The sequence below is a fragment of the Emydura macquarii genome, unplaced genomic scaffold (genome assembly GCF_026122565.2).
Source record: "Emydura macquarii macquarii isolate MOO-44397 ecotype Brisbane River unplaced genomic scaffold, CSIRO-AGI_Emac_v2 contig_2696, whole genome shotgun sequence".
NCBI lineage: Eukaryota > Metazoa > Chordata > Testudines > Chelidae > Emydura > Emydura macquarii.
Genome location: NW_027132833.1, coordinates 260,031 through 285,644, shown reverse-complemented (window position 1 = coordinate 285,644; position 25,614 = coordinate 260,031). Strand labels below are relative to the sequence as shown.

At 59.0% G+C, this 25,614-nt stretch overlaps 2 protein-coding genes across 4 annotated transcripts; one reads left to right on the top strand and one right to left on the bottom strand.

Moving 5' to 3' along the window:
• Positions 1–621: 621 nt before the first annotated feature.
• On the bottom strand, positions 622–10,752 carry KREMEN2 (kringle containing transmembrane protein 2). Its single transcript, XM_067565718.1, has 8 exons — positions 9,778–10,752; positions 3,481–3,747; positions 3,250–3,374; positions 2,980–3,133; positions 2,413–2,745; positions 1,811–1,948; positions 1,488–1,560; positions 622–1,149 (listed from the first exon to the last, which is right to left on the bottom strand). Exons 1-8 carry the CDS (start codon positions 9,839–9,841, stop codon positions 867–869), a joined length of 1,437 nt encoding a protein of 478 aa, XP_067421819.1. The 5' UTR covers positions 9,842–10,752; the 3' UTR covers positions 622–866.
• Positions 10,753–17,248: 6,496 nt separating this feature from the next.
• LOC137164763 (uncharacterized) lies at positions 17,249–23,307 on the top strand. Of its 3 annotated transcripts, none has more exons than XM_067565700.1 (4): positions 17,249–17,354; positions 18,126–19,938; positions 20,393–20,564; positions 21,664–23,307. In XM_067565700.1, exons 2-4 carry the CDS (start codon positions 18,343–18,345, stop codon positions 22,275–22,277), a joined length of 2,382 nt encoding a protein of 793 aa, XP_067421801.1. In that variant the 5' UTR covers positions 17,249–17,354; positions 18,126–18,342; the 3' UTR covers positions 22,278–23,307. The 3 variants fall into 3 exon arrangements, with proteins under 3 accessions (XP_067421801.1, XP_067421799.1, XP_067421800.1); XM_067565698.1 differs by having other exon boundaries at positions 21,661–23,307; XM_067565699.1 differs by having other exon boundaries at positions 17,331–17,463; positions 21,661–23,307.
• The last annotated feature ends 2,307 nt before the right edge of the window (positions 23,308–25,614 follow it).

Here is a 25,614-nt window from a genome sequence, read left to right as displayed (position 1 = left end):
CCTGGCTCCCAGCCCCCCTGCTCTAGCCCATCAGGGTCTCACTCCCCTCCCAGAGCTGGGGATAGAACCCAGGTGTCCTGGCTCCCAGCCTGTTCCTCCCCTAGATGCTAATGAAGAGCATATGAAATTATGTAAAATAATTTATTCAGAGATCAATCTCGTCTCACCTTTCTTCCAGGTTGGACTGTGTGGCTGGGGTTCCCCTGGGACACAGTGCCCCTGCCAGGGGGGATGCACCCCACCCACAGATCCCCCCACTCTCCATGGTGTCCATATGTGCCCCATGGCCCGGGGCTGCACTTCTCCTCTGCTGGGGGGAAGGGGGAAGCGGGAAGCCCTGTGTCCCATCCCCCACCCCCTGAGCCATCTCGTCCTCCGCCCCAGGACCAGAGGGGCGCCACTTCTTTCAGTGGGTCAAACCAGCATCTTCGTCAAGGGGTGGCGGGAACTTCATCTGGGGCGCATCTGTAGGGCCTCGGATGAGGTCTCCGGTGGGTGGGATTGCAGGGGTTGTTTCAGACACCGGGCGTCATACACCCCATTGGGGGGGTCCATTTGGGGGGCAGTGGAGCTCCTGGGCAGAAGGAGACACTGGGGAATGTGATCCCCATTTCTGTGGGGCTGAGGAACATCAGGGGGCTGCTGAGAGAGTGGGGCATGAACCCCCATTTCTGGAGTCTCTCTGTGGAGCTGGGAGGCTGCCGGGGGCAGCAGACAGTGGGGGCCTGAAGGCACATTTCTGGAGTCCCTTGGGGGCTCTGGGGCCCCCCAGCTCTGCTGCAGAGCAGTCTCTTTCGGGTTGGCCTACCCCGGCTCAGGTGGTCTCTCCCTAGGGGAGAATCCCAGGGGTCAGGCTGCCCCCCAGCTCAGCTGGTGGAGAGGAGCGACTTGAGAGAGGACTGGCTGGTGGGGGCCAGGTTCTCGTAGCTGTGGCACAGGCAGGCGCAGTCGGAGGCGGCCTCATCATCGGCTCCGGAGAGAGGGAGCTGGTGCCGGGAGCTGTGACCGGTGCAGATCAGCACGCCCGTGTGCCGATAGGCTACAGCCCAGGCCTCCCCCGCCAGGCACTGGCACCGGCACCGGGGGCCCGTGGCAGCGGAGAAGGAGCTGGGCAGCCCCCCGCTCTTCTTTTGCACAAACAGGCAGGTCCTGCCAAGAGAGACCCACAGCTGGTGGGATGGGGGTGCTGCAGTGCTGGATGCAGCCACTAGGGGGCGGTGTATCAAGCACTACCCCCCCCTCCTCTTCCAGAGCCAGGGAGAGAACCCAGTTGTCCTGGCTCCCAGCCTCCCCTGCTCTAACCACTAGACCCCACTCCCCTCCCAGAGCCAGGGAAAGAACCCAGGAGTCCTGGCTCCCAGCCCCCCCTTGTTCTAACCACTAGACACCACTCCCCTCCCAGAGCTAGGGAAAGAACCCAGGAGTCCAGGCTCGCAGCCCCACCCCACACAGCTCTAACCCACCAGACCCATCCCGGGGGACCTCACCTCTTCCGCAGGTGGTACGAGATGATGAGGAGCATGAGGAGGAAGGCCCCAGAAGCTGTGTACATCACCCAGCCTGGCAGAGCAGGAAGAGAGAGGGATTAGATGGGTGCTACAAAAATGGCTGACAAAGTCCAGCGCGTGTGGGTGGAAACCTCGGGCAGGATATAGAAGTGCAGTAAGGCAGGGATTGGGAGCCAACCCCCTCAGAGGGAAGAGGCCCCGTGTCCCATTCTCCCCCCACCCAAGCCAGGCAGTCCCTGTCCTGGGGCCGGATCGGAGCTAGCGCCCCCCAGAGGGGAGAGGCCCCATGGCCCATTCCCCACCTCCTGCCCCAATGGCTATGTTGTCGGCGCTGTGGGTCCAGCTGGAGTTGAATTGTTCCGAGGGGGTCGGATGCAGTAGGTCACTGGGCAACGTACGGGAATCACCCTCCAAGGTCTCCAGCATGGGGCCCTTCACTCCTGGAAAAAGAGAGTCGGCCGTGAGCCCCCTAGCGCCGCTGTGGGGCAGGGGAGAGTGCCCCTCCCCCCCCAGAGTTCCCCACCCTGGCACTCTGGGGCTGGATTAGAGAGAAGGGGATTCCCTGGAGGGAATTTTCCCGGCTCCAGCTGCAGGAGCGACAGCCCTGCCTCAGCCCCAGCCTCCCCTTACCGTGCAGGTGTCCCAGTGCCTAATTACAGACCCCAGCTCCAGCCCCCAGGGCGTCATTAGCAGCACCTGGGACGAGGATCTGAGTTCAAAGGCAGCTGCACCCAGAACCACCCCTCCCCTGCCCCGAATCCAAGAGGCTGAGGTGGCTGCAGTTTATGAACCTTGTGTGGGCGTTACCCATCTGCCCCACCCCAGAGATGCCACATCTAAGCATCGGTGAGGAGCGCCCATATAAATGGCCCCCGCACGCCCCAGACTCAGCCGCATCTCTCACCCCGGTAGGCCACGGCGAAGCCCTGGGCATGCAGCAGTTGGTCGGAGTGGAAGCTGAGGACGAGGAAGTCAGTGGAGAGGAGGAGGGCGGGGCCAGGCCAGTGATGCCCATCGAACTGTGCCAGGAGACGGTGGCTGTGCCCATCCCACAGCTCCAGCCGGTCTTTGGGGTCCCGGATCTCGAAGATCTGGAAGCGGAGCTCTAAGGCGCCGGAGTCCGGTGGGTGCAGGACCCAGGAGCAATTGCTGTCGGGGCCATAGTCATCTGGGAAATCCGGGGAGTAGATGACTCCCGAGGGGGTGCTGAAGTTACCCCGGCAGGCCCCCACGGAGACTGGAGGGGAGAGCAGGGTTTGAGCAGAAGAGGGGAGGCAACAGAGTTGAGGTGCCAAAAGGGTTAATGATCCGGGCACATGCTGATCTGCAGCACAGTGCCCCCCAGCAGCCCATGGGGGGATCGGGGTCAGGGGGAGTGCCCCCTACTGGGCTTCCGACACCACTCCCCGCAACACAGCGCCCGTACCCATCTCCCCCAGATTTCCCTCCTCCACCTTCTGGCCCCGCTCACCATCGTAGACCCCAATGCGGCCGTCCCCCCCGCACAGCTCGCTGGCCTTGCCGAAGCAGACCTGGTCGCACTCCACTGCCCCCACGGGCTGGGCCCACCGCAGGTCCCCCTCATTGCCACAGAAGCAGGCGCACCCGGCCTCCACGCCGGCAAACTGCGGGAAACAAAGGGTTAAGCCCACCTGCCCGGCCAGTCCCCCTCTCCAGGGGGCGCTGGCTCCCATCCAGCCCCAGGCAGGGGGCAGCCGCCAGCTGGGTGGGGGGTGGTTACCTTGTACCCTCTCTTCCGGCAGTATCGGATGCAGACCTGGATGGTGAGTTTGCTGGAGGAACCACTGCTTCCACTCAGAGCCGGGGGGTTGCCCGAGTCTAAGAAGCAGCCGAGGTACCCGGGCACTAAGGGGAGGAGAGACAGGGTTAGGGGTAACGAGTCCCCCCATTCGCCCCCTGCAGCCTGGCGCCCCTCTGCCGGCCCCCCCCCCCCACCCGCCGCGGCGCTCACTGTGGCAGGTGGGAATGTCACAGTATTTCCAGTAGACCCCCTCCTCTGTCTCCAGGACGTAGCACCAGGGCTGGACGTCCCCGTCCGGGTTCCGGCAGGCATTGTGGCTGCCCAGGCCCCACTCCCCGTGGGGGTACTTGGCCGTGTTGTAGGCGTGTTTCTGGGTCTGGTTCCAGTAGAGGCAGGGCTGACCCCCGCCATCGGGGGAGGTGCGGTTCTGGGCCCCCCGGTAATCGGCGCCATTCACCGTGAAGCATTCGGAGGGCTCTGGGGGAGGAGACAGTGGTTAGCGAACCCAGGAGTCCTGGCTCCCCACCACCCTGCTCTAATCACTAGACCCCCTCCCCTCCCAGAGCTGGGGAGAGAACCCAGGAGTCCTGGCTCCCAGCCCCTCTTTCTCTAACCCACTAGACCCCTCTCCCTTCCCAGACTAGACCCCAGGAATCCTGCCATCTTGAAGCCAATGGAGCTGTGTTGGTTTACACCAGGTGAGGACCGCAGGACTCCTGGGTTCTTTACCTGGCAGCCTTGTTGCTGGTTGCTCCATGCTGGGATGGCTGATGTAGGGGAAAAGAGGCTGGAGGAATATTTTGGTGGCGGCACCGTGAGGAACGAAGGACCATGGGCTGCCTCCTCCCCCAGACAACGCTGGCTGGAGGAGGAAGCCCGGGGTCGACCGATGGATGGAGTCCACTGGCCAGAAACTGCCAGCTTGTCCAGCACCCCTATGGGATCCAGCAGCTGAGGGTGGACCGTGAAAGAAGGCCACAGTGAATGATGTAGGAAAGAGAGAGCGTGGAGCAGGGGCCTTGCCACCGAGCACTCCTGTGTCTGCATACCTGTAACCCCGTAGCCAGGGCGCTAGGCCCGTGTCTTGAGGGCAACATGCCCGGCTGGGTGCCTTTGCCACCAACTGTGCCTATGCTCCTTCCTGCTGGGCGGTATTAGCAAGGTCTGCTGAGCTGGCCTGGGGCAGCGTGCGGAGAGAGAACACACGTCCCCCGCTGACAGCAGGTGGGCGTACCGGAGAAGATGAGGGTGACAGGGGAAGAGGAAGCGTCAGAGAAGCCACCAATGACAAGAAGGTCGCAAGCAACCCTGGGACGCATCAGCAGAGCAGCCACGAGTGGGAGCAGAGGTGACTTGACAGCAGCGATGAGGCCGGCACTGGAACACGGCGCCCACTGCTGGGGTGCACATCTTCTAGAGGAGGTTGGAAGACAGGCGAAGGGGCAGGGAAGAGTCACGAAAATGATCCGGGGGCTGGAGAAAATGCCTGAAAGCCAGGGACTTCACTGTGACTTGACCGTGATGCGTAAAGCGCCTTCACGGCGAGAAAATCCCAGCTGTTAAAGTGCTCTTCAGACAGCGTGGGGAAAAGCGGAGCAAGAACCAGTTTCTGGATGCTGAAGCCAGACGAATTCAGCCTAGAAATAAGGCACCAGATTTTCAACAGCGCAGGTGATTAGCCAGGGGACATGCTGGCTTCACATCAAGACTGGAGCTCTCCCTGCATGATGTAGGCCTCGTCTTCATGCCAGAGGTTTGCTGACACAAGTCAGGCCGGCGTACGGCCACTGCTGTGATTAAACCGCTGTGGCACGTCCCCACGGCACGCCTCACATCCGTGGCGTGCATTCGCACCACCGGCTCTTACATCGCCACGGGGCACAGTGCGCTGTGTTTAGCTGTTCCCCCTGTGTGGTTGCAGGCAGGGGGCTTTGGGAAGGGTTTGCAAAGCTGCACGGGGCAGGCGCAACATTGCACGATGAAGGTTTCTGAATCCCATCACGCCAGGGGCATCCTACCAGATTGACGGCTGCTTCTCAACTGCCCTCTCAGATGAGCTGCCGTTTGGACACACACACAAGAAGCCCACAGAAGTGTGTGTATGTGTGGGGAGGGAAGTGTATGACAGGGAGTGTGTGTGTGTGAGAGACACACACAGAGACAGCGTGTGCTGGGGGACAGTGAGTGTGTCCAAACTCTGCCTCTTTAATCAAACAGCAGCCAGAAGCAACCAATCCTGAGGCAGAGCCTGGTGCACAGACAGATGGCGTCCACCTGTGCCCCCCAGCTCAGCAGGGAACTGGACCGCGGCGGGAGGAGGGGGACACCCCAACATCAGCCCCCAGCTCCCTCCCTGGCTCTGCACAGCACATCAGAGGTCTCTCCCCCCTCCTCCAGCAGCCCACACTGCCTGCATGCCGGCCATGGGAGAACAGGGCTGATTCCCTCTGAGTTTTCCCACAGACCCTCATCTCCCCAGCAGTCCAGGCAGGAGCTTGTTGGCTGCCGGGAGCCAGCGTGAGAGCTCCACGTTGGGTAATTTCAAAACTTGCCCGGGCTTTGACCAGGGAGGGGCGCATGCCGGTGTGGCTGGATGCAGTGCAGCGGAGTTCAAACCGGGGAGCAGAGCGGTCAGGGTGGTATTGTGGGATAGCTCCTGGAGCCCAGTTACATCCACATGGACACCTTGTCGCTCTATCTTTGCCGCACAAAGCTCTGCGCCTCTCGCCGAGGTGGCTCTATGTTGTCGCCGAAGCTGGGGAGTTGCAACAGCGGGAGGAGCGCCAGAGTGTGCATGCTGCCACGGTTCGGTTGCCAGAACGCCGACTTGTGTCGCCAAAACGCTGGAGCAAGGAGCAGCCCTCAATCGACACACACGGTACCAGGTTCAATCCGGGAAAAACAGGGTGAAAGTCTCCTCCCTGGGTCACATGGGGGGTTAGAGGAGATGGTGCTGTCTGGCTTTAAGGTGTTTGAAATCGATGGAAGAAGATGAGGGTTTGCATGGAGAAAGGACAACAGGGAAGATGGAGGGATGAAAGGAGGGATGAAGATGTTGAGATGCTGGAGGGATGAAAAGGAAGAATGGAGGAACTTAGAAGATGGAGGGATAGATGGATGCATGGAGGATCAAGGACTTAGGATAGAAGAATCCCATGTACAGCTACAGACTGGGAACCAACGGGCTAGGCAGCAGTTCTGCAGAAAAGGACCTGGGGGTTACAGTGGACAAGAAGCTGGATATGAGTTAGCAGTGTGCCCTGGTTGCCAAGAAAGCTAATAGCATATTGGGCTGCATTAGTAGGAGCATTGCCAGCAGATGGAGGGAAGTGATTATTCCCCTCTATTCGGCACTGGGGAGGCCACATTTAGAGTATTGTGTCCAGTTTTGGGCCCCCCACTAAATAAAGGATGTGGACAAACTGGAGAGAGTCCAGCAGAGGGCAACAAAAATGATTAGGGGGTGGAGCACAAGATTTATGAGGAGAGGCTGAGGGAACTAGGCTTGTTTAGTCTGCAGAAGAGAAGAGTGAGGGGGGGATTTGATAGCAGCCTTTAACTACCTGAAGAGGGGTTCCAGGGAGGATGGAGCTAGGCTGTTCTCTGTGGTGGCAGGTGACAGAACAAGGAGCAATGGTCTCAAGTTGCAGTGGGGGAGGTCTAAGTTTGATATCAGGAAAAACCTTTCCCCTAGGAGGGTGGTGAAGCACTGGAATGGGTTACCTAGGGAGGTGGTGGAATCTCCATCCTTAGAGGTTTTTAAGGCCTGGCTTGACAAAGCCCTGGCTGGGATGGTTTAGCTGAGGTTGGTCCTGCTTTGAGCAGGGGGTGGGACTAGATGACTCCTGAGGTTCCTTCCAACCCTCATCTTCTAGACAGAAGGAAGGCTGAATGATGGGGAAGAGGTTCACCGCACAAAGGACCATCCAAAGGCCTGGCAAGTTGAGCGATGGGCAACCGGAAACATGCTTCTGTCTCTGGCTGGCACTTCTGGAAAAGCCAGCCGAGGGCCTGGCACCAGCTCCGGAGCTCTTCAAAGGGGCATGAAATGGGGAGGCCTTCCCAGGCAGGCAGGGAGGTTATAATTAATGACTGGGTGTGAAGGGCTCCGAGAAGACGCTGCCGAGCAAGCAGAGAGATGGCTCAGAGCCCTGGCTCGCCCCGGGGAGGACTCAGAAGACACGTCTCGCTCTGGGGCCATGAAGGAATGGAGGAGTTAGGTGGGACAGGACCGGATTGTCAAGGCCCACGCTGCTCTGGGTGGGGACGGGCGAGGTGGCTTCATCTCTGCTGGGAGAGCAGACAGTCCAGATGATCCTTCTTGATAGAGAATACATAGATCAGCTTATGAACAGCAGGTGATTACCAGGTAATGCTTAGAGCAGGGGGGCTGGGAGCCAGGACTCCTGGGTTCCATCCCTGGATCTGGGAGGAGATTGGGGTCCAGTGGCTAGAGCAGGGCAGGTGTCTGTGCCTTTTTCAGACTCCTGGCAGCAGAGCTGGGGCTGGGTGGGGACTGGTGAGGGATCCATCCGGGCCCATTTCATGGCCTGCCACATCTGGAAGGGCTATGACAGCTGCTGCTGGAGCAGCTGGGGCCTCTCCTGCTGAGAGATGCTAGTGGGGGGGGGGGGGGGGAGGCATGGGGGCAGGCAGCCCTGCCACACACCAGGTCAATGGCACAGGAAACAGGATGTGGGGGGGCGACCCATGCAGAGCACAGGGCGAAGACCCCACTCGCTGTCCAGAACCCAGGCATCCTGGCTCCCTGCCCCCCCACCTCCACTCTAACCACTAGATCCCACTCCCCTCCCAGGGCTGGGGATTTGGTCCTCAGCTCTGGGAGGGCAGTAGGGACTAGTGGGTGGAAGCAGAGAGAAGGAGGGGGGCCGGGAGCTGGGACTTCTGGATTCTATGATTCAGTCTATTCCCCAGCAGAGGAGATGCCCCACTGGGGCCATCTAGCCCGTTCCCCTTCTCCAGCGCAGGATCGTCCCCCCAGCCCTGTAACCGGACCCCCCCACACACACACCTCCCTGTTTCTGAGCCCTCATGGCAGACCCGGGGCTCTGGGGACCAGTCCCACCTGTTGCCGTGCATGAAAATAGCCAGCATTATGACAGACAGGTGGCTGGCGCCATGGGGGGCTCCGATCCCTCACAGGGGGCTTTGTGGGGCGGGCGCGGAGCCCGCCGCAGGAGGCGGTAGCTTGCCTGGCGCCTGGCAGCTGGTCCGTGCAGCTGTCTGCAGCCTTAACTCCCAGCAGGGAGCCTGGGGGGCACACTGGAGGGGAGTGGTAAGAAATGGGGCTCACTCTGGAGGGGACGGAAAAAGAGGAGTAGGGGAGCCCAGACTCATGGGTTCTCTCCCTGGCTCTGAGAGGGGAGGAGTGGGTTAGAGCAGCGAAGCTGGGAGCCAGGACTCTTGGGTTTTCCTCCAGCTCTGGGAGAGGAGTAGGGTCTAGTGGTTAGAGCAGCTGGCTCTGGTCTGTGCCAAGCAGAGATGCCCCAACCTCGACTCAGTTTTCAGACGTTTGTTCTGTGTTATAAAATGTAGCAGCTCCCAGATCATCTATGCCCCCAACCCGAGGCTGATGGGACCCCGAGTTTCCATTGTCCCGGCTGCCAGGAGAAATAAATTTGTGGGGACTCCCCATAGCCCGCCAGGGGCCTGGCCAGCCCCCTATCCTTTTGGGATGGTAAACTGGGCCAGAACTGCCACTGACCCAGAGAGCTTGGGGGGGAGATAGATGGAGGGGTGTGTGGGGATGGATGGAGTGAGGGGAATGGAGAAGTGAGGGGGTCACATGGATGCATGGAACCCCCCACCCCTCAAGGTATGACGCACCCCATCTGGTCCCCCACACCCCACAACACGACACAGCCCCCTGTCCCACTCCCTGCCCCACAGCACCTCCTACCAAGGCCCCTGCCCCACAGCACTGTGTGTTTCCCCGTCTGCCCTGCCAACCTGTAACCCCACCCAGCCCTGCTTAGCAGGTTTCTTTCACTGGGCCCCAGCAAACGGTGTTCTCTACAGAACCCGGTACTGGCTGGGCCCTCTGGCCCCAGGGGGTCAGGGACTGGGCCACGGGATCTTTCCCCTCTGGGGAGCCTGGCAGCTGAGTGGGGTGGGGGCTGGTGGGAGGCTGGCAGGCCGGGGAGCCTCCTTCCACCACTGACAGCCCCACCCAGCCTTGCCCTCCTCCTCCGGGGGGGTTCAGGCTGGTAAGTGGAGTCTCTGGGGAGTGGGGACTTTGAGAGTTATGGCCCTCACCCTCCAAAACCCCCCTGCAGGGGTGTCACGCTGCTCTCTGTCCTGCCCATGTGCCCCTGGTTAACTCCTGCATGGCAAACTGCAGCTTGGAGATCTCCAGGGCCAGAACCCAGGAGTCCTGATTCCCAACGACTCCCTCCCCCCCTCCCCGGCACTAACCACTAGACCCTACTCTCCTCCTGTAGCTGGGGAGAGAACCCAGGAGTCCTGAGGTCAGAGGCAGGGACTCACCTTCTCCCCGGAGCCTGGCTGAGCTCTGCAGGAACAGCAGCAGGAAACCCTGAATCCAGAACATCTCGACTTGAAGCGGCCCCACCAGAAGAGGGACAGCAAGCGCGGGGATCTGCTCTCTTATCCAATGGGGCCGCCAGGGTGGGGGCCGGAGAGATCCAGTGCTCCTGGGATCCCAATGGATCTGGTCACTGCAGGGGAGCCTCTCCCAAGTCAGTGGGGCGAAGTAGATCCCCAGTCAATCTCCCCAGTTCCTGGCAGAGCCTGCAGCTGGGGAAGGAGCAGGATCTACTTTCCCCAGGTCAGTGGCAATCTTGTCGTCCTTGGAGATCCAGGATCCCCAGTGGATCTCAAGTCCTGGCCAGGCCGTTCTCCCCACGGATCCTGTGCTTGGACAGATCAAGCCCCAGATGGGTTCTGGAGAGAACGTGGAATCTGGTCCCAGCTGGATCCTCTCATGAGCGAATCCTTTCCGGAGCGGATCCCACTCCTACTGCCCGGCTCCAGGGGGAAATTCTGGTCTGAGTTTCTGCCTGTCCTCAGGGGATCCGTCTCCCATCCAGAGCGGGGGCTGCTGGGCTCTGGTCCTTGTGGATTCCCGGACACGTAGAGGGTCTGGAGCCAAATGGATCGGGTGCCGGCTCAGTTCTGGCTCCACTTAGCTCTGAATCCCAGTAGCTCCAATCTACCCAGTGGGCTATGACCCCAGCAGGTCCTGTATGGGGTCAGGTCTGGTTCAGAACAGTTCTCGAGCCCAGTGGATCCCGCGGAGCCGGTTCTGGTTCTGATCCGCTCTCCCCTGCGATACCGTCTCCCCGCTGGGTTCTGTCCCGAAGCTGGTTCCGATCCAGACCCCCCGCCCCCTTTCCCACCTGCCCTGCCCCGGGGGGGTAGCAAGAGGCGGGCTAGGGGGCTGGCAGGGTCCGATGCCCAGCACAAGGGGCGCACGGCTCCCTGCTGGCCTCTGCCTGCTCCATTCCCCTGTCTCCAGGCAGCCCCGTCCTGGGAGTCGGGACACGGAGCCTCCCCGCCCCCCCGGGACGGCCCAGCTCCCACCCCCTCGCCCCCACGGGGAGGGCCCACGCCGCCTCGCATCCCCGGCCGCGGCCCTTGAAATCCGAGCCCTGCCTGGGATCCCGGCCAGGCGGCTGAGTGGGAGCGGCCCCAGCTCCGCCCGGCCTCCAAGCCCGAGGACAGAGGAACCCAGGAGTCCCGGCTCCCAGCCTCCCCCCCAACCCCTAGACTCCACTCCCAGAGCTGTGGAGAGAACCCAGGAGTCCTGGCTCCCAGCCCCCGCCCCTCCCCTCTAACCACTAGACACCACTCCCCTCCCAGAGATGGAAATTGAACCCAGGAGTCCTGGCTGCCAAGTCCATCCCCCCCGCCCCCGGCTCCAACCCACTAAACCCTGGGGGGATGCAGTGTGGGCTAGCAGGGGGCTGTGGGTCCGGATTGAGGGTACTGGCAGAGCTGGGGGGTTGGGGGTCTGGTGGTGGGGTGGGCCCGTCTAAGCGACTGGTATCCGGGGGTTTCTGTGCAGGGAGAACAAAGGGGCTGGGAGTCAGGGCCTGTGGGAACCTGCTCTGGGAATGGAGGCTCCAGAATCCCCTGTGGGGCAGGGAGAGGGGGTGGGAAGGGAAGCGATGGAGGCTGCAGGTGGGGGCTGGGAGCGTGATGAAGAGAGAATCACACACACAGACTCCTGGGATAGAACCGAGAAGTTCTGGCTCCCAGCCCTCCGACTCTAACCACTAGCCCCCACTCCGCATACGCTCACACCCATCCCTCCGCTGCCCCACGCCTGCTGTGGGGGCACACACACACACACAGGCCAGCTACACAAACCCATCAAGCAAGTTCTTATCTGCCGCCAGCCCCCCGGCCTTGTCTACATGCATAGCGCTCCAGAAGCAGAGTCGCAGCTGTGCTGGTGCAGTCTTTCAGTGTAGACGCAACTGACTTCATTTTCGAGCAGCGGCCAGGTCTCGGCTAGCCCAGAATGGGCCCCAAGCAGGGCACCCGGGACACACGTCACACCCCGCACAGCAAAGAGGGACAGTCTGCCAGAGAAGCCTGTCACACCACGGAACGGGCCCACCAGCTCTCACCTAGCACCCCGCGCTGGAACCCATGGGGAGATTAGCAAACAACCTCCCCGCCCTGCTACCCAAACCCCATCTCCCCAACCCCTAGGCACTGGGGGGACCCCAGGGCTCAGGGTACAGGAGATGAGAGGATGTCTCTCCAGCAGGGGGTGCTCTTCCCCCGCAAGCAGCGCTGACCAGGACTTCTGGGTTCTCTCCCCAGCTCTGGGAGGGGAGTGGGGTCTAGTGGTTAGAGCAGGAGGGGCTGGGAGCCAGGACTTCTGGGTTCTATCTCCAGCTCTGGGATGGGGGTCAGGTCTAGTGGGTTAAAGTGGGGCTCAAAGGGGCTGGGAACCAGGACTCCTGGGTTCCTCCCGACTCTGAGATGGAAGGGGGGCTGGGAGCCAGGACTCCTTGGTTCTATTCCTAGGAGAGTGGGGGCTAGCAGGTTAGAGTAGAGGGGGCTGGGAGGCAGAACTTCTGGGTTCTCTCCCTGGCTCTGGAAGGGGAGTGGGGCCTGGTGGGTTCAGACCCCCACATGGGGGGGAAAGGATACACTTTACAGGGGCCCGGAGGCCCTGAGGGGCCCAACCCAGGCTGCAACCCCCATGGGTATGTGTGTGGGAGGGGTTCCTTGTTACAAGTTTGTGCTAGGCCTGAAAAAGTTATGCTTGGGCCCTGGGTGGGTTAGAGAAGGGGGGCTGGGAGCTAGGACTCCTGGGTTCCCTCCCCAGCTCTGGGAGGCGAGGGGGAGGGGGGCTGGGAGCCAGGACTCCTGGGTTCCCTCCCCAGCTCTGGGAGGCGAGGGGGAGGGGAGCTGGGAGCCAGGACTCCTGGGTTCCCTCCCCAGCTCTGGGAGGCGAGGGCGGGGGAGGGGGCTGGGTGCCAGGACTCCTGGGTTCTCTCCCCAGCTCTGGGAGGGGAGCTGGAATTTGGTGCTGGGTGGGGCAAGGCGTCTGCTGCCTCTGGGGGGAGAGCAGTCGGTGGAGGTTGTGTGGGGGCTTCCGATGATGCATCCCACCCTCACCCCGCCGGCACCGGGAACCGGTTGGGCAACTCCGACCTGTCGGGTTGGCACCAGACAGGCAGTGCTTAATGAGAGAGTGTGAACGGAGGTGGCCTTGGGGCAGGCGGGGCTGGGAGCCAGGACTCCTGGGTTCTTTCCCTGCCTCTGGGAGGGGAGCGGTGTCTAGAGGTTAGAGCAGGGGGGCTGGGAGCCAGAACTCCTGCGTTCTAGCCCAGCTGGGAGGGACTGGATGGGAGTAGGGGGCTGCAGTAAAAGACTGTAGACGGGGGGAGGGGGGAGTGGGGGGGGGTACTGGGTAGGGCCTGGGCTCTTTCCAGGGTTGCCACTGCCATTTCCATAGCCCTCTAACCTTCCTGTCTCTCCCCAGCAGGGCGCCCCAGTTCCTCCTCCAGTGAGTCACCCGCCATGCCATGGGGCTGGGATACTCCTGCGGTGCAGGACAAGATGGCTGCCACACCAGAGACGCCAACGCTGGGTCCGCTCTGCAGGTTGGGGGCACTGGCGAGGCCCCGCTGGTGGTGCAGGCCCCACCGTGGGCAGCCCCCAAGCAGGTCCAGCCCAAGGAGCCGCCCCAGCACTGGGAGGTCCAGTGGTGGAAGGTTCTGCAGGCCCAGCCTGAAAGGGGACATCGGCCTGGGATGATGTCAAGGTCTGGCTGCCCGTCACCCTGAGGGGAGCTTGGCGTGACTTTGGTGCCAAGGCCTACAGCTGTCTGCGGGCCAGAGACAGCGAGGATTATGGGACAGGGAAAGCGACCACCTTGGATGAGGGCAAGGCAGCCATCTTGGGAGAGGAGGTGAAAGGGCTCAGGCCAATCAGTGGTGCCAAGGCCTACCGTGGCCTGGAGGCCGGGCATGCCAAGGATTATGGGCAGGCAAAGGAGGCCATCTTGGGAGGCCAGTTGATGCAACTCTCGCCAACTGTCAGCAGCAAGGCAGAATGGCAGCTTGGAGGCCAGACGCCAAGAATCATGGGACGGCGAAGGCGGCCATCTTGGGTGAGGGTAAGGCAGCCATCTTGGAAAAGCATGTGTGACGACGCACGCCAACCCTCGGCGCCAGAGCCTACAGCAGGCTGGCGATGTCAAGAGTCAGGGGACGGCAAAGGTGGCCATCTTGGGTGAGGCAAGGCAGCCATCTTGGAAGAGCAATTGACACGATTCATGCCAACCATCAGCAGTGAGGCCATCTCCCTCCTGATGGGGGATTGAGGGTAAGGGTGACAGGCCGCCTCACCCAGGGGATTGTGGGCAGGGGCAGGAGGGCAGCAGGAGCATTCCCATTGGCTTCCGTGGACTTTGGCATGTGGTCTTAGCGCCATCTAGTGGCTAAAAACAAACCATTACTTTCTAAATTTTGGACGGAACAAGCCTACTTTTTACAATTTCCTTCTCAAAATTTTTTGTGGAGAACTTCTCAATTTTTGTCATTTTTTCCCTTTTTTTTTTTTTGCAGAAAAAAATGGATTTTTGCAATTCTTTTTGACCAATTTTATTTTTGGAGGGGGGAATATCCATTGTTTGTCATTTATTTCTAAACGTTTTTTGGTAGGAAGAACACCAGTTTTTGTCAATCTTTTCTAATTTTTTGTGGGAAACCCCAATTTTTGTCATTCTTTATAAAAAAAATGAGGGAGAAATATTGAGCTTCTGTCTTTTCTTTACAAATGTTGCAGGAAACAAATCTAATGTGTTTTTCATTTCTTTCTAAACATTTTTGTGGAAAAACCTCTTAGTTTTTGTCATTTTGTTCTAAATTGTTTAGGTGAAACCCCCCCACCAATATCCTTTCTTTCTTTCTTTCTTTCTTTCTTTCCAATCAGCTGTGACTCTCATGGGCAGGAAGACCCAGAGTCAATGGCCCCATCTATGCTGGTATCCCGCCTCCTCCCTGTCCCCCCAGATCAGACCCAGGGGCCCATCTAGCCTGTTACCTGATCTCTGATAATAGCTAGTCCAAGCTGCTTCAGAAGAATGTACAAAGGACACCCCGTACTGGACAGCTCTTGCATAAGATGCCAGGAAAAATAGGGTTCCTGGCCATCCTCAGCTAGGGGTTATTCTGAGTTCTGAAGCATGAGTATAACACCACGGCCAGTGATTTTTAACCCTTTCTTGTCTAACCCTGGATAGTTTGGTTTTTTGCCTATGACACCTACTAAGCTCTAGGCCTTGGCAATTTCTGTTCTGCAGGTTAACGATTATATGTGGGAACCTGAATATTCTGTTTTGTGGAAAATTCTGTGATTTTGGAATGTGTTTTCATTCCAAATATGTAAAACAAAAGCAAAATTAATTTTCCATGAAAGGGCAGCTTTTGAGAACATTTCATTTTGGGACAATCAAAAATGTTTAATTTAGATCAAATCATTTCATTACACTTTCGACTGCTTAAAGTTTGCTGTTAGAACTTAATCACATGAAAGAAACCAAGTTTTGAAACCAAAGTAAAATCTAAATGTTTCATATATTAGATTTTTATCTCTGAATGTGGGTTAGTGTCAATTTCATCATAGACACACTAGCTGATGAAAACATATTTCCATGGATAATAATCAGAATTTACAGCTAGGCAAAGTAAGAAAAATGCTGTTTTAGAACTTCTTAGAGATTGATGGAAGGATATTTACTTGGCAGATTTTGAGACATGACGTTGACAATTTGTTGTAATGATTTATAAAGCTTTTAACTCTTTCAGTCAGATGCCTGCTGTCATTAAATAATTATCGTCTCATTCGCCCCGATAATTGTCTGCAACTGTGAAAATGTAAATAGTTGAAAATGGGGGCAAGAACCCATAAACCCCATAATTTTGCACACCTGTGACAATTTAAGTGGGAAGAATTGAAAATAAAATGCTTAAAAATAAACATTGATATTTTCTGTTATGAAAAATAATCGAGTTCCCCCAAGGCTGTTCATAAAGGCGGTTGGTGTCGTTATCCTCGTTGTACAGATGGGGAAATTGAGGCAGAAAAAGGTCACACATGGACTCTGAGGCTGAGCCAAGGATACAACCCATGCATCGTGAGTCCCAATCCAGAATCTCACCTACTAGATCACCGTTCCTCCTAGCTCAGTGCATCAATACGGACCGAATCGAGGTATGGACAGGCAGCGAAGGCTCTGCTGAGTGGCAGGGGCTGGGAGCCAGGGAAATACCGATGGGCAAATGGAAGAGAAACCCAGGGTCGATCTGCTTCGTGGGTGGGATTCTTCGAATGTGCGCCATACACCAGGAGGGCGTTTGCATGGCTTGCCGGACCTAGTGTGAATCCCCATGAAACAACAAGCAGAGCGGGGGCTGGGGGGTGCAATCACGGATTGGTCTGTCCGTCTGTCAGGGCCGTTCCCCGTTCGTAATATTCCGCCTGTCTAAGTTGTATCCGTCTAGCTATATTGTGTCTGCTCATCTGTCTATACCGTGTCTGTCCATCTGTTTGTATTGTGTCAGTCCGTCTATCTAAGCTGTGACTGTGCCTCTATCTATATTGTGTCTCAGTATCTGTCCGTCTGTCCATGTTGTGTCTATCAGTATTGTGTCTGTCCATCTGTCTAGGATGTGTCTGTCCATCTATCGGTGTTGTGTCTGTCTGTCTACATTGTGTCTTTTTATCCTCATTCTGCCGGTCCATCTGTCTAGGCTGGGTCTGCCCATCTGTCTCCACTGTGCCTGAAGGCCTGGCTGGATTGTTCCTGTCTGTTTAACTTGTGCCTGTCCATCAGTCTGTGCTGTGTCAGTCTGTCCAGATTCTGTTGTGCCTGTGTATCTTTATTCTGTCTGTCTGTCTAGGCATGCCTGTCACTGTCAGTCATTGCTGTATCTACCTAGATGGTGCCTGTCAGTCTGTCTGTACTGTCTGTCTGTTCAGACTCTCTCTGTCTGTCTGTCACCAGATGACTGTCCAGACTGTGCCGAGCGCGTGCTCTCTCTGTGCGACGTCTGTCTGTCTGTCTGTCTGTCATGCCTCTCCATCGGTTTAAGTTCTGTCCGCTCTGCCTTGTCTGTCTGTCTAGGTCACCCCTGGCCACCCCTCCACAACATGCCCTCTGTGTCTGTCTGTCTGTCCGTCCCGTTCCCCCCGCACCCCAGTTCTGTTCGTCCGTCCTTCAGTCTGTCCGTCCGTCTGCCTGCGCCGCCCCCCCGGGGCCGGGCGGGGCCAGAGAAGGCGGGGCGAGGCCGGGGTGGGGGGGAGGGAGGAGCCCGGCCCGGGGGGCGGGGATACGGGGGGACCCGGCCCCAGCGCTGCTGCTCCCAGGCTCGCTCCCTGCGCGGCGCTGATTGGCGGGCGCGGAGTGAGTGGCAGCCGCTCCAGCCAGTGGCCGCCCGCAGCCCGGGGCCGGGCCCGCGGCCCCAGCCAGCCCGGCCCCCCCGCCCCGGCCCGCCCCGCCGGCGGCCTCGCTCCCTCCTCGCCTGCTCCTGCTCCATCACCCGCCGCCCGGCCCGGCCCGGCCCGGCCCGCCGCAGGTACCGGCCGGCCCGGCCCGGCCCGGCCCGGTTCCGCCAGCCGGGACTCCTGGGTTCTCTGTGCGGGGGGCTGGGAGCCAGGACTCCTGGGTTCTACCCCCAGCTCCGGGTGGGTCTAGTGGTTGGGCTCTCTGGGAGAGGAGTGTGGTCTGGTGGTTAGAGCGGGGGTGGGGGAAGGAAGCCAGGACTCCTGGGTTCTCTCCCCAGCTCTGGGAAGGGAGTGGGGGCTAGTGGTTAGAGCAGGGGGGCCGGGAGCCAGGCACTGCCTTCTTTGTTTGTCTGTCCAGCACCTAGCACACACAGCCCAGCATATGCTTGCTAGGCCACCCCGTAACAGAAAGCACAGCCCGTCTGCCGCGTTGGCCCACCCAGCCTGCCCCAAATCATGATTTAGTGCCCACAGAGCCGTTGAGCTGGGTAATAAGTCATGATATTATTTAACGGAATAACAGCCACTGGGGCTTTTTCTTGGCCTTGCGCTTTGTGAACCAAGTTTGGGTCTCCTGGTTTCAAGCTTTTCTCTGTTTTTCCATGGGCTAGAAACTTATTTCTTTTATTTTTGACTGAAACTTGGAATTTCTCACTGTCTTAAGAATCCAGGAGCTGGGGATTGAGGAAAAATACCAAATGGCAAAACTTTTTCAGAGGCGGGGATAGAACTCAGGAGTCTTGGCTCCCAGCCCCCCACTCTAACCACAAAATCTCAAGCCCTTCTCTCCTGTCTGTCTCATTTCTGGTTACATTGCTGTTTGTTTCTCCTTTACAATGCAGGAAAGAGCTGGCGTGTCCCTCCTTGAACCCCAGATCACCTTATCTGGTCCACTTGGTGTGAGCAGTGGGATCAGCCGTAGAGGGACTGAGCACAGCACGGGCCCCGTAGGGACGTGGCCCGTGGCCCGGAGGCTCCCAACCAGTCCACAAAGAAGCCACCACTGGGGATCGAGAGTCAGAGTGGAGATTCAGCCCCCTCCCCTGCTGAGCGAACAAAATGGCCGCCACTCAAGAGGTGCCCCCCCCAGCTCTGGGCCTCCATTTCCTGTATCCGCTGGAGGAGACGGTGGCGCCTCGGGTGAAAATGGAGGAGCCGGAGCCACTAGGCCCGGAGCCAGGCTGGGAGTGGGAGGCAGCCAGCAAGGCTCCGTGGCTGGTGCAGGCTGGGACCATTGGGGAGCTGCTGAGGTGGGCGGCTCCCCAGCAGGCTCGGCCTGAGGAAATGCCCCAATGCTGGTGGGGGCAACGGTCACCCCTGGAGGTCGTCCCCCCCTGGGAGAGCCCGACGCTGCCAGACAACAGCGCCCTCTTCGGGCAAGTGGCCGAAACCTGCCCGTGGCCCCGAGGGGAGCGCTTGGCGCGACTCACGCCGACACTCGGAGGGGAGGCATTCAGCAGCCCACGAGCCAGGGATGCCAAGGATTATGGGAAAGTGAAGGCAGCCATCTTGGGAGCAGAGAGGGCAGCCATCTTGGGAGAGCAGTTAACGCGACTCACACCAACCCTCAGCAGCGAGGCCTATTGCAGCCTAGAGGCTGGAGATGCCAAGGATTATGGGAAGGCTGCCCTTTTGGGGGTGGATAGGGCGGCCATTTTGGGGGTGGACAAAGCTGGCATCTTGGGAGAGCAGTTGATGCGACTCACGCCAACCATCAGTAGCGAGACTTATCGTGGCCTAGAGGCGGGAGAGGCCAAGGATTATGGGAAGGCTCCCCTTTTGGGGGTGGATAGGGCGGCTATTTCAGGAGTGGACAAGGTGGCCATGTTGGGAGAGCAGTTGACACGACTCACACCAACCCTCAGCAGTGAGGCCTACCGCAGCCTGGGGACTGGAGATGCCAAGGATTATGGGAAAGCTTCCATCTTGGGGGCAGAGAGGGCGGCTATCTTGGGTGTGGACAAGGCGGCCATCTTAGGAGAGCAATTGACGCGTCTCACGCCAACCTTCAGTGGTGAGGCCTACCGGAGCCTAGAGGCCAGAGATGCCAAGGGTTATGAGAAGGCGGCCATCATGGGAGAGCAGTTGACGCAATTCACGCCCACCCTCAGCGCCGAGGCCTATCGTGGCCTAGAGGCTAGAGATGCTGCCAAGGAGTATGGGAAGGCTGCCATTCTGGGATCCGATAGGGCAGCCATCTTGGGCATGGACAAGGCGGCCATCTTGGAAGAGCAACTGACACGACTCACGCCAACCCTCAGTTGCGAGGCCTACCGCAGCCTGGAGGCCGGAGACACCAAAGATTATGGCAAGGCAGCCATCTTGGGGGTCGGCAAGGCAGCCATCTTGGGAGTAGGCAAGGCTGCAGCAGAGAGGTGGCGCCAGCGCTTCCGAGGGGTCAGCTACCAGGAGGCCGGGGGACCACGGGAGGCGTGGGCCCAGCTCCGGGAGCTTTCCCGCCGCTGGCTGGAGCCCCAGCGCCGCACCAAGGAGCAGATCCTGGAGCTGCTGGTCCTGGAGCAGTTCCTGAGCATCCTGCCGGGGGAAATGCAGAGCTGGGTTTGGGAACGAGGGCCTGAGACCTGTGCCGAAGCCGTGGCCCTGGCCGAGGGCTTCCAGCGGGGACGGCCGGAGGCCGGGATGTGGGAGCAGCAGGTGCAAGAGGGGACAGAGGAGTGGGCTGGGCGGGGCTTGGGGCAGGTGGTGCGACCGGCGGGGCCAGAGAGGTGCTGTCACCCCAAGTGGATTGTGGGTATGGAGAGCAAAGGTGAAGTCTGGCCTCTTCCACAAGGCATTGTGGGTAGGGAGAGTGCGTGGGGGGGTCAGGCTAGGTGCTTCCCCCAAGGCATTGTGGGTAGGGAGAGCAGGGTGGGAGGAGTCACGCTAGGTGCCTCCCCCAGGGCATTGTGGGTAGGGAGAGCTGGGTGGGAGGTCAGGCCAGGTGCTTCCAAGGCATTGTGGGTAGTGCAGTGGCAGAGCTGGGGGCATTATGAAGCATTTGCAGCTCCCCCAGGAAATGAGTGACAGTCTGTGCTCCCCATGGACGTGTAACTCTGTGGAGTGTTGTCATTACCCCTCACGTCCTGTTTCCACCATGACACCTTCCCAGGTCACCGTGCGGGTGAAGGTGGAAAAAGGCAGCGTGGAGGAGACACCGTGTGCTGGAGCAGCATGGGACGCTCCCGCCCCTCCGCTGCCCCATCCCCAGGAGGGGGTGACGCTCAGCCGGACCGGCCCCGAGCTGCCCTGCATCCCAAAGGACGAGCCCCAACTGCCCCCGGGTATGGAGGGGACTTGGGGCACTTGGGCTGACGCCTCCGGGCAAAGCACTGGTGGGAGAGGAGGGGTTGCGGAGGGGTGCTGGGAGCATGCAGGGCGGTAGTGGCAGACATGGGGGGCACTGGGTGCAGTGGGGGGGCTGACACAAGGAGATAGAACCGTAGGAAGGGGGTTAGTGCTAGCCCCAGAGGGTTGTGGGTGAGGACGGCGGGTGAGTGGGGGTGGAGGGTTGTGGTACAGGTGGCGGGCGAGTGAGTGAGGAGCAGGGGGTTGTGGGAAAGGACAGCAGGGGTCTTGGCAGGGGTTTGTGGGTAAGGACGGCAGGCAAGTGAGGGGCGGGGGTTTTTGGGTACAGGTGGTGGGTAAGTGAGGGGCAGGTGGTTGTGGGTAAGGACGGCGGGCGAGTGAGGGGCGGGGGGTTGTGGGTAAGGACGGCGGGCGAGTGAGGGGCGGGGGTTGTGGGTAAGGACGGCGGGCGAGTGAGGGGCGGGGGGTTGTGGGTAAGGACGGCGGGCGAGTGAGGGGCGGGGGTTGTGGGTAAGGACGGCGGGCGAGTGAGGGGCGGGGGGTTGTGGGTAAGGACGGCGGGCGAGTGAGGGGCGGGGGGTTGTGGGTACAGGCGGAGGGCGAGTGAGGGGCGGGGGTTGTGGGTACAGGCGGAGGGCGAGTGAGGGGCGGGGGGTTGTGGGTATAGGCGGCGGGCGTGTGAGGGGCGGGGGTTGTGGGTAAGGACGGCGGGCGTGTGAGGGGCGGGGGGTTGTGGGTAAGGACGGCGGGCGAGTGAGGGGCGGGGGGTTGTGGGTAAGGACGGCGGGCGAGTGAGGGGCGGGGGGTTGTGGGTACAGGCGGAGGGCGAGTGAGGGCGGGGGGTTGTGGGTATAGGCGGCAGGCGTGTGAGGGGCGGGGGTTGTGGGTAAGGACGGCGGGCGAGTGAGGGGCGGGGGGTTGTGGGTAAGGACGGCGGGCGAGTGAGGGGCGGGGGGTTGTGGGTACAGGCGGAGGGCGAGTGAGGGGCGGGGGGTTGTGGGGCATGGCAAGCAGGAACCTACCAGCCCTCTCATGTCCCCTCACCTGTGGTCTCTGCTACTCGTTCCTCAGCAGGAGCTGGGACAGAGGAGGCGAATGTGCAGCATAAGGGTCGCACGGAGGTCAAAGTGCCCAGCTCCTGCTCCCGAAAATCGGATGTGGAGGAGGCTCCCAGGAGTCAGGATAGGGCAGATGTCCCCCAGCCATCAAGGGAACCCACCCAGCCTGCCCGTGACCCTGATGCCACGTCTGGCTCACACCCAATCCAGGGGCCTCACCTCTGCTCCCAATGTGGGCGGAGCTTCCGCCAGAGCTCCGCCCTCCTTGCTCACCAGCGGACCCACACTGGCGAGAGACCTCACCAGTGCCCGCAGTGCGGGAAGAGCTTCTCCCGGGGCTCCCAGCTCACCCGTCATCTGCGGATCCATGGGGCAGAGAGATCCCACCGCTGCCACCAGTGCAGCAGGAGTTTCTACCACAGCTCAGAGCTGGCCAGGCACCGGGCCTCCCACAGCAAGGATCGGCCCTACGGCTGCAGCCAGTGCGGGAAGAAGTTCCGTTGGCGCTCCGACCTGGTGCGCCATCAAATTACCCACACTGGCGAACGCCCCTACGGCTGCCCGGAGTGCGGCAAGAACTTTGGGCAGAGCTCCCACCTGGTGAGGCACCGCAGGACCCACACAGCCTGAAGGAGGTCATTACGGAGGCCCACCTAGCGGGGCCCATCTAGCCCGGCCTCAGGGACTATGTCAGCTGGAGGACTCCACACCCAATGACTCCCACATCCAGTCCGTATCTGGTGTTTGAACTAGAGCACATCTCTTAGAGGTCCAGTTTTAGGCTGGCGCAAAACCAAGGACCCTCAGGCCTAGTCTCCTCTCTCCAAGGGTGGCCAGGACCAACTAGAATATAGGATTGGCCAGAATGGATCATAACCGAGGGCCATACGGCCTAGGCTCTCACCCATGATGGCCAGAACCAAAGAGGACATGGGATTGGCCGAACTGGGTCGAGAGCCATCCAACGTTTACTCCTCTCCAGCAACGGCCGAAACCGGAATGGGACATGGATAGGCCAACCTGGACTAGAACTTTAATGACCTTGGCACAAAAAAGTAGGAGCATGCTAATGATATTTGCCGATGACACAGAAGTTGGGAGGGCATCGTCCATACAACAGAAGATGAGACTATCCTATGAGAAGAGTTGGTGGGATGGGAGAAATGAGATGAAATTTAATAGGACAAAATGCCAGGTTGTAGCCTTAGAAACTCTGCTCTACACCGGGGGTGGGGGGAGCCTCATTGGTTGGAATTGACACAGGAGGAGAAACGTGTGGGTGCGTTTGTTCATTGACAACGAGCCGCCAGTGTGATGCAGCCGGGAACAAGGCCAAAGCAATCCTAGGATGGGTGAGGCGAGATATTTCCAACTGAGATCAGGGAATATTGATCCCACCTCATCTGGAATCCTGTGTCCAGGTCTGGTCCCCCCATATTGAAGAATGAAAGGGCCAGGTGCAGAGAAGCTGCTGTGGGGATCAGGGGACTGGAGAGCCAGGAGCTTGGCTTGATTAGCGTAAAATGCCAGCTGAGAGGAACTCTTCTTGCTCATCGAATGGGGAATGGGGGGGAACCACCAGAGGCTGAAAGAAAATTGAAACAACATTTTTTTCTTCTGTCCTTTGCAAAATAAAATGTTTCCAATTTTCAATGCCAAATTTTTCTTTCTGAGTTTCCTTTACCTTTTCTTTCCAGCATTCCAAACCAGAACAGCATGCTCAGCGTTGAATCGAAACATTTTAGCCAGACGTTTTCCCAAGCCGAAATGTTTCCGTTTTTCGATCTGGAATGTTCCGTTTCTTTCTTTTTTTAAAAACAGAAGCATAGAAAAAAGTGCTCCAACCTGCTACGTTTTGGGTCCCACGAATGGTTTTGTTGTTGTTGTTGACTTTTCAATTCACCAAAAATGTTCAGTTCAACCATTTCCGCCTCCTTCCCCCCCCCCCCCCCCCCCCCCCAGTGTTTCAGAATTGCCAACGAACGAAAAAATCCAGCATTTGTCCCACTCTAGGTGCGAGTTTGGTCATTCCCAGATGGGATCAGAACCATGGTCCATCTAAGTCCACTCTCCGAAACAGGTTAAATCCAGCAGCTGCAGATGAAAGTACAAGAACCCCCCCAGCTCTAGGAAAATTTATCTTCCACATTTGGTCTCCTTCTGGGCTTGAATAGCTAGAGTTTGCTTTAAACCATGAAGGTTTAATAGCCCTTCCCAAAATGCATAGCGCTTTGCTATCCTTAGAGAGATCTCTTCTTTCTTTGAGCCTGGCGGGGCATGTTTGAAGAGCTGGGGATGGTACCCAGGAGTCTGCTAGATGGACGAATGCTTGATGATCAGTTTATCAAGTCACCCCTTAACCGTCTCTCTGTTAAGCTAAATTGATGGAGCCCCAGGAATCTCTCGCTATGAGGCAGGGTTTCTAATCCTTTAACCGGGCTCTTGCCTCTTCTCTGACCCTCTCCAATTTAGCAGCATCCTTTTTGAATGATGAGCACCAGAACTGGACACAGGCTTCCAGCAGTGGCCACCCCGGGGCCAAATACAGGGATAAAATAACGCTGCTCCGATTCCATCCAAACCCCAAACATTTGTCACCACCCAACAGCAGCCTGCGGGACTGGGCAACATGGTCCCTAAATGCCGGGTGGGCCTAAATAATGGGCGAGCTATGTGTGTATTGGGGGAATCTAGCGTGGCAAAACATGGCTGCCTCCACGCTAGGAAAAGGTGTATATTTAACCATGGGACAGCTACTACGAGGCCACATCCCAGCCATGTCCAAGGCCACGGGTGGTTTCCAGCCCTCAGGCTTCCCTGTACCAGCCCACACTAGGCGTATGCCAGAAGTTAGCGCCTAGGGATCAGCTCCCACATGATTAAAACCTCCTACCTGGAACCTCTAGCAATGTCAAGGGGTTTCCAGTCCTCTGGTTCTTTTGGGGGCATCCCTGGAGCCCCTCTCCCATTTTTGCGACACTGCTTCAGAAACATGGCCAGCAGAAGGGGCAAGGGAATTCGCAGCTGCATGAACCAGTGCTATGTATGTCCAGGCATTGCAGTAGCCCTCCCAGCTACAGCCTCGTACTTGGGGTTCGTCTCCAATTCATTATCTACTGCAAACCTGCCCCCCCCCCCACTTCTGGGGCACCAGCAGCTTCATTTCCTGGCTCTGCCATTGACACTGCATGTGGGCCACATCACATCCTGCTGGGCCTCAGTTTACCCAGCTGGGAAATGGGAAGAAGGCTCCTGCTTTTGCCAGGAAGCTCTGCAGAGTGGGGACAGGCTCTTTTGCTGGGTCTGTGCAGTGCCAGGTGTGATGGGGGCCACAATCTCGTTTGTGCGGGAGGGGTGGACCTGGGTTGAACCTGATGCAGCAAGGGCCTTGATTTTGGTCAGGAGGAGATCGTTGCAGCCCCGGCACCATGGGGCCCTGATTTCTGCTAGGGTGGCCTGTGCAGCGCCCCGGGGAGCTTGGCAGCAGGGCCCAATCTCTGTCTGTAGCTGCCAATTTAATACAGATACTAAGTAATAAAAACCAAAATAAATCCTTTTGTATTGGGTGTGCCATAAATAGGTTGATGTCACAATCCCAGATCCCTCAGTTTCCCACACCCCGTAATTGTGTCGCTGGGAGTCACACCCCAGCTGGTGTGAATCGGCTGCATCGCCATGGGTATCAGGCTCTCACTCACAGACTCCCAGAGCTGGGGAGAGAACCCAGGCGTCCTGACTCCCAGTTCCCCCTGCTCTAACCACCAGACGCTACTCCCCACCAAGGGCCAGGGATGGAACCCAGCAATCCTGGTTCCCAGTCCCGTCCCCCCCGCCCCAATCCACTAGACCCCACTCCTGTCTCAGCGCCAGAGAGAAAACCCAGGCGTCCTGGCTCTCAGGCCCTGATGCATGCACGAATTCCCTCCGGACACAAAGGGGTTAAAACCATAGCCCTCAGACGCGTCCT

Coding starts and splice junctions, on each gene's coding strand:
- KREMEN2 (XM_067565718.1), bottom strand. CDS start 9,841: ATGTTCTGGATTCAGGGTTTCCTGCTGCTGTTCCTGCAGAGCTCAGCC. Junction 3,375..3,480: donor TGACATTCCCACCTGCCACA/GTGAGCGCCGCG, acceptor TCCTCCCCTTAG/TGCCCGGGTACCTCGGCTGC. Junction 3,134..3,249: donor GCCGGAAGAGAGGGTACAAG/GTAACCACCCCC, acceptor TGTTTCCCGCAG/TTTGCCGGCGTGGAGGCCGG.
- LOC137164763 (XM_067565698.1), top strand. CDS start 18,343: ATGGCCGCCACTCAAGAGGTGCCCCCCCCAGCTCTGGGCCTCCATTTC. Junction 19,939..20,392: donor CCGGGATGTGGGAGCAGCAG/GTGCAAGAGGGG, acceptor ACACCTTCCCAG/GTCACCGTGCGGGTGAAGGT. Junction 20,565..21,660: donor CGAGCCCCAACTGCCCCCGG/GTATGGAGGGGA, acceptor CTCGTTCCTCAG/CAGGAGCTGGGACAGAGGAG.